The following is a 7,557-nucleotide window of genomic DNA, read 5'->3' as shown; positions in this document are numbered from 1 at the left end:
CTAACAGAACAGTTTAAATAATTGGCTGGATGATCTCCATCACAGAGACAGCATCGCTCTTCTTGGGCACTACAATCACTTTTAGCGTGTTCTTCCCCACATGCGCAACAACGTTGTCTTGATTTACATCCTGCCATACTATGGCCGTATCGCCAGCAATTACGGCATTGAATCGGACGCGACGCCAGGGGTTCAACTCTGAACACAAGGGGTCACACCTTTAGCTCTGATGGGCAGAAAGTTCCCGCAAAAGTTGCGACCACCGATTCTGTTTGGACCCGCTTATTGTCTACCACTCGATTGCATCGGTAAACAGCAATTACTCCAGTCCCAGACAATCTCTCTATGTTTCAGCGGGAGAAAGATCAGCATCGACACCTCTGACTATTCCTTTAGTGCACGCGAGGTGAGCAGGGATGTAGGCACTCACCGGTAATGACGCGAATGATGAGCACTTCAGCGAATCCGCGACACAGGACTGGTCTGACGATCGACACACGACACCGCCGCGGCCGAACTGCCTCACTTCTGTGATGGTCTGGTATGAAGAAGTAGCAGCATGCAGAGATTTCTGGATCGCCTGGGGGTTGGTCAGATGTATAAAGCCTCCATTTGAAGGAACCAGAGCCACCGGGATGCTGCTCGCACCACTGCTGATGAACAAATCTAGAGGTAATTCATCCGCTGGAATAGAGGCCGCCCATGGGGAAATAGCCCCGCCGGGGTAGTTTATGGCCATCAGCCAGGGATGAAGCTGACGTTATAATCAGTGAGAGCTCAACAAATAAGATAAGTAAAGCCTAATATCACCCAAAACCCTGCCAAGTGACGGAAGCTGGTGGCAAGTACGCGCGATGGTATGGTATGGTATGGTATTCCTTATGCGATGGCGCACACCCACTGTGGGGGATTGGCCAAGATTTGGATGAAATTAGGCTATCTTTATTAAAAAACTGAAAATGGTAAAGCTAACTGGAGGAAATGAACAAAAATAAAATGTTTAAGAATTCAAGACATGCCGAGACGAACTTCGTGCTCCTCTTCTTCAGTCTCTTTCGGCGCGACGCCATGTGGCAATATGCCAGATCGTGTACTCTCAGCGTTTGCTACCTTTCAAGCAAGAAGCCGATTAAGGAGAATCCATCGCCGTGACCGCGCGCAGAGGCATTCACTACGTATTCGGTGAAGAGATGGCGTCTGTAAATGATTCTGTGCTTTCATTTTGCCCAAGATTATTATTTCTACTGCAAAAAAACTTGCTTCATTTTGAAAGTACGTGCAGAAATGTCCAGGAGGGCTGACACGTGTTGTTTTACGGAGTCGCGTAAGCGAGACCAATGAGGAGCTCGCCGCGTGATCCCTCGTACTACGCAAGGGAGGCGCTTCGGACAGGTGGCGACCCCGTAAGTCCTCGCCCCCAACACCTAGAAACTGCTCACTGACTCGTCATGTCAGCTCAGGTTTGTGACTGTGTTTTCGTGCTGCAGTGACCGTAGGTTGTGTTCTTCAGTACGTGCAATGCCACTTTTATGTCCTTGTGAGCGCATGCTGACAACGTCTGGTGTAATGTCTGAAAGGACCACGTAGCAATGGCAACAGCAGTCACTGTTCGAGCGACGACGTCCGTTCTAGTCGCATATGAATGGTGTACTCAAAGTTCGTTAAGGTGCTGTGTTGCCCGTAAGAAATACCGTTGTGCAAGCAACTATATTTATGTATCTGTGTACGGACATCCTCGCCCAAGAAAAACTGTAGGATGGTATCTTCTTACTGCGCGATGTGAATAGAATTGTTATCGCGGACATCTATTTTGATCACGTAGTTGCTTCCGATATTCCATTAACATTATGCTCTATCCCAGACACTAATATGGAAGCGTGCCTACTGGCTCCGAGTGAGAGTATTCGTTCGACAGATCAGCGATGTAGCTCCTTTTCACATCCGAGAGAATTGAATAAACTGCGTGACCGAATGATATCCCTAGTGGACTTTCTCTTCTTTTAATCTTTCCATCCCATTTTCCCTTTCCCCAGTGTAGGGTAGCCAACTAGGCTCAGTCCTGGTTAACCTCCCTACCTTTGATTTATTATTTGCTGTCTCTCTCTCATTGCTTGCACACTGAGCAAGTAGTTTGGTCTAAAAATGCATGACTACATACTTTTCGATGTTTCGTCCGCTGCTGCGGGTCATGCTCACACGCAATAAATTCTTTCTACGCTACCACTATTTGCATAAACTTTCTATTGCCTTGGAGCACACGCACTTACGTTTTTCTTGCCTCCCGCAACTGACGCACTACTTTTTTGGCCGCGAACACCAGCAGTGTGCGCAGTCGTTATAACACTCACAGAATGACATGCTAATTTTGAAATATTATGCCATAAACTTTTTCTTACCATTTTGAATTAACAGACTTTAGTTGATTGCGGTCTTCCGTTAATTTCAGAGAGGCAGATCTCGTATGAGCGAGCATGTGACTCGTGATTCTGAAAACCGCACAGCTCCTCGCTAGCCGGTTTCGAGGCACACAGTATCGTGGCTACATATAATGGCAGCGTTGCTTCTTGTGTGTCGCGTACACGTTGGATGACTTTCAGAGTTCTGCATTGCCGTTTCTCAAATGTTTATGTATGTCATGATTACTTATGCGCCTTCATTTACTTCTTTGCTTGAATGCATTTATTTACTTATTTATTTTTGTACGTACAGATCGCCCATACGGGCATTGGATTACGGGAGGCGCACAAAGGAATAAGCGAAAGCACTGGGATCACAAGTAAGGTCGACAGGACCCATTATCACTGCAGCTAGATATGAACAAATACTTAAATGATGTGAGAAAAAAAGAAAGTTTAACATGCAGATAACAGGTAAATCACAGACATCAATCACAATCAAATCAGTACAGAACAAACCAGCACAATCAAATCAGTACAGTAGACAATGGTTAATGATAAGAAGGTGCAGTGCCCAATCACGCGTTACTTTGTGCTCGTAAATGCGATTTGAGCGCGGCCACGAAGCTACTGTCATTTAATGCAACTATTGCGTTAATGTAGGCTGTTCCATTCCGATATCGTGCGTGGGAAAAAAAAAGCTGATTTAACTGCAAATGTCCGACAGGAAATTTCGCGTATCTTAAGGCTATGGTCTTTCCTTCGGGAAATATACGTGGGAGGTTTTAGGTAAGCTCCGTGGTCAATGCCAACTTCTTTTTGTTCATAATTTCGTTTAAGAGATTTATTCGGAAAGACGCACGACGAAGCTGCAGTGAGTCCCAGCATAGCTATTTTTTTAACGTGCGGACGCTGCTGTGAGAGTCACATGACTTTAAAATAAAACGCGCTGCACGGTTTTGTATCGCTTCAAGTTTCTTTATTAGCATATTAGTGGGTAGATCCCACACTGCTGCTGCGTACTCTAACATGGAGCGTACATTGGAGATATACAGAATTTCTTTCACGTCACTAGGTACATTGCGAAAATTTCTTTTAATAAAGTTTAAAACGAGACCAGCCTTCACAGCTATATATCCGACATGCTTGTTGCAGGTTAGATTATAGGAGAAATACACACCTAAGTATTTAACATCCTTATATGTGGCTATTTGATGAAAATGTAAAAACTAGCGACTGAGTATTTTTACCTTTTTTCTACTAAAGCTAATTTGGCAGCATTTTTTTATGATTTTGAATCATATTCCGTTTGCTGCACCATGCAATAATCCGATTGAAGTCCATTTGTAATGCAGCTATATTGTCATGGTTTTCTATATCTCGATACAGTACGCAATCATCTGCATATAGACGAATTTTTGATTTCACGCCTGAGCCAATGTCAATTATAAAGATTAAAAACAAAAGTGGGCCGAGGACGGATCCATGCGGCACGCCAGAGGCCACCGTTACGGAGTGTGATCGTGTGCCGTTGATGACGACTTCTTGAGTGCGGTCATGTAGGTAGTCTTCTGACGCAGTCTTATGTGTATATTTCGAAATCTTACCACTAGTCTCTGCATATAAAAATGTTCACGCAAAGTGACGCGCTAGCTTTTATACTGCCGTTGCACTTCGAACAAACTCCGTCGAGTGCAAAGGTAAAAAACAAAGGTAGGCAAAAAAAAAAAGCTTGCGTGCTTCCACGCAAACATTCCGCTAGCACGGAGTAAAAAATCTACTCCGATCATACGGAGTATAATAAACTCCCAAGCGGGGGCTCGCTAGAGGGCAAGAATTATAGACCCACGTGGGAGTTATTTCCGTTTACGGTGTGAGGAAGAAGCTGCTTAGCGCGAGCGTCAGTGAGAGTTGGCGGGGAAGCGCGCGCGCGCGCACACACACACACACACACACACACACACACACACACACACACACACACACACACACACACACACACACACACACACACACACACACACACAAACAAACTCATAAAGCATGCCCACCAAGCGAAGCATGCAAAAGCGACCATAATGTGAAAGAATGGTGAAACAAAAGATCTACAATATAGACTGCTTGCAAAGTTTGACTTGCATTTCTCGGTGTAAGTAACCCAACTTCACTGTTCGGCCATCTTCACGGACTGGAAGGGGCTGTGATATTTTTTTAATGGCAACGAGCAAGGGAACAGAACTCGCACCAGATGGCAGTAGGAGACGAAGCACTCTTGCTCACGCAGTTCACGCCGGCTGGCCATGGCAGCAACAGCGCTGCGATGGAGACGTTCCTCGGCGGGCGCAGCCTTCCCGAAGCCGCCCTGACGGTCTCAGTTCTGGCCTCGGTGGTTAACGGAGTGTCGGTGGTTGGCTTCCTCGGTCATTTCTACGGATACGGATTCCACACCATCTTGCCACTGTCTGCCACTCCACTGGCGGTGCTCGTAACGTCGACGGCACTGGTGCCGCTGCTGTACAACATGCGCGCTGCTTCTGTCTTCCAGGTACTTCATGGCGATGGATGTGCTGCTTTCTGTGCAAAAAAAAAAAATTGCTGTGGCACTTGAAGCTTTTATACCGATGTGGTTAGTAGACATGACTACCAGTTGTTGTGGGTAGAGATGCATGGCAAGTCAAATAGTACTACGTTAACAATTTAGACCAAAAATTACTTGGCATATGTTAAATACCTTGTACACTGAGAAGGTCTGTTCATGGCAAACGTTCCGCCTCTGCTTTTTGTTGAGTGCCTAGGCGTAAGCTGATTTTAAAGCGAAGCTTTCTTTGTGTCTTTTATATCGACTTTTCTGGTGCCGCTGCTGTTGTGGCTGTATTGCACGACGCCCCAAAGGGTGTTTGAGAGCTTGTGTATAGATAGAAAAAGCGTGGCAGAGAGGAACAACGGCGCGAGAAACTCGTTTGGACCGCGCAATCACGTCTCATATGTACAACGATCTCTGCTACTCCCTGGGCGTCACCACATTAGCCTCTTGACAGATGTAAATATCCGTGACATTGCCCAAAGCGTTGCAGAAACTACAATGCAGAATGGGAAACCGGTGACGTGAGAATGCAAAGAAACGCTACTGCTATAGATACGACAGCGGTGGCAGGCACACTGAACGTATAGTACGGTGTGTTCCTGTTTTTTATTAAAAAATCAACCATGGAAATTTTTCATGCGGACAACTGACACAGGCGCGCAGACGCAAAGCCGCATAACTTACCGTAGGGTATAGGCGCCACTGCGGAAGCGGTCGCCCGTGAAATGAACATACAGTGTCCGCCGTGGTAGCTATGCGGTCTATGGAATAGCTCGAGGTTGTGGGTTCGGTGCTGACCGCGGCAGCCGCGTTTCGACCGGAGCGAAATGCAAAAATTCTCGTGCGCTTAAGTTTAGCTGCACATCAAGAAGCCCCAGGCTGTCAAACTTATTCCGGAGTCTGCCGCTACGGCGTGCCTCAATATCCGATTGTGGTTTAGGCATTTACACTCCCATAATTCAATTAAAGTTTAACACCTCTACCACCACGCCATGCGTCATGTGGGGCAGTGAGAACGCTAACACCTTCTCGGAGGTTACAACAATGGCACAGAACAACGCCTCAAGCAAACACGTTTCGCTATGTGTTGTGTGTACTGCGCAGCCAAGCAGCAGTGGTCACGCAAGGTAACCGTTAACATTAACTCACCACTCTCATATTGGACCAAATGTGGAAGAAATTAAACATTCGCCGTCGACATCACCGCTGCTTATCGTCAATCAAAGCAATGAGCACAGAAAGCTTCGCTTACATGGATTTCCACAATGCGTGGGATCCGCGTAATTTCAAGTGAATGATTTTTAATTCGAAGGACAAAGAATTTCCGTCATTCAGTCACTAGCATTCAATGAACCTCCGTGATGAGGCAAAACGCTTTACTTACATAGTTTTTTTCACGTAGAAGTAAGAAAATGCCGCTATACTAATGCACATCACACACGTAATGTACAGCAAGCGCTGTCCAGAGGCATGCGGTCGCTACGATCCAATTGCTCGTCGTGCCGAGATTGCTGAATCGCACACGAGGTTCAGGGTTAAATTTCGGGCCGTCGCGACAACGCTTCGACGTGTTTGGAATACGAAAACGCTCGTGCAATCGGACTCGATCATTCTGTTGAGATTCAGGTGTAAAGAACCTCAGCTGCTCTCCATTGACTAATAATACGCCGACTGTTACTACAGGTGTTTTGCTTTGCCGCGTAAACAGCTCAATTGTTTTAATTAATGAGCGTCAAAGAAAACGTAAATTTCTCGACGATATAGCGCGTTTTGTTTTGTAACCTCACTTTGCGTAGGTATTTTCTGATAAAGTGTAAGGACTCATTAAACACAGGGTCCGGGTTGGCGTCCTATTTCTCTTTCATGTACATCAGTATCTGCGCCTACGTTTCGACAACAAAGTGGGAATCGCTGCTTGCGTCGTCTACTTCATCTTCAGTGTAAGTAGAAGCTCCCACATTTCGGTGACCAACAGCGAATGTCCGAATTTATTGTTGCTTTGAAATAGTGAATAACTAATAACGACCATAATCAAGACTTATTGTCAACTCGAAACTTCGGAGCAGTCGATTAATGTGATTCCTCATTACGCTATAGACCGTTTAGAGCGGCGCAGCAAGAGCACTGCCATCTTTAAACACGTGACCACGTCGACAATTAGCGCCTTCCGACTTACCCTTTCGCATGGCGAACGATGTACTGAGTGAAAATCGCCGTTTTCGGTTTCTGCTTGACTTATTCGCCGGAGATGCCGTGCTTTCTGCCGAAAGCACAAACAGAACGTTACTACTGATGATAACTTACACACGGCCCTATATTACCGTGTTGGAGGGGAGAGGAACACTTCAATTTAGAGCGCGTGCGTCCTTTGATGTACGGATAGCAGATTGCACATACCCTTTACAGCGAAGCTGTGTATGACTAGTCGATTCGTCCTTCCGTCCATCGCCTGTACGCCAAAAACTCCTCCGGCGCAACCCCATGCGCATGCGCGAAAGAGAAAGAGAGGCGCGCGATTGGATGCGTCCTTAGTGACATCGGTGCTCTCAGTGGCAGTCGAGCGCGCTCGCAGCAGAT

The 7,557-nt window shown here is 46.3% G+C and overlaps 1 protein-coding gene across 1 annotated transcript in view; it reads left to right on the top strand.

Annotated features, from left to right (window-relative positions):
- The first annotated feature begins 4,682 nt into the window (after window positions 1-4,682).
- The window catches only part of LOC142591194 (sodium-coupled monocarboxylate transporter 1-like), a 125,517-nt gene continuing 122,642 nt past the window's right edge, over window positions 4,683-7,557 (top strand). The window contains exons 1-2 of the mRNA XM_075703559.1: window positions 4,683-4,941; window positions 6,855-6,920. Of these exons, the coding sequence (XP_075559674.1) occupies window positions 4,717-4,941; window positions 6,855-6,920 (291 nt within the window). The 5' untranslated portion in view covers window positions 4,683-4,716. The remainder of the gene's footprint in view (window positions 4,942-6,854; window positions 6,921-7,557) is intronic.

This window comes from Dermacentor variabilis, chromosome 8 (genome assembly GCF_050947875.1).
Source record: "Dermacentor variabilis isolate Ectoservices chromosome 8, ASM5094787v1, whole genome shotgun sequence".
NCBI lineage: Eukaryota > Metazoa > Arthropoda > Arachnida > Ixodida > Ixodidae > Dermacentor > Dermacentor variabilis.
Note: the sequence above shows the minus strand (reverse complement) of the source record. Positions and strands in the feature narration are given on the sequence as shown.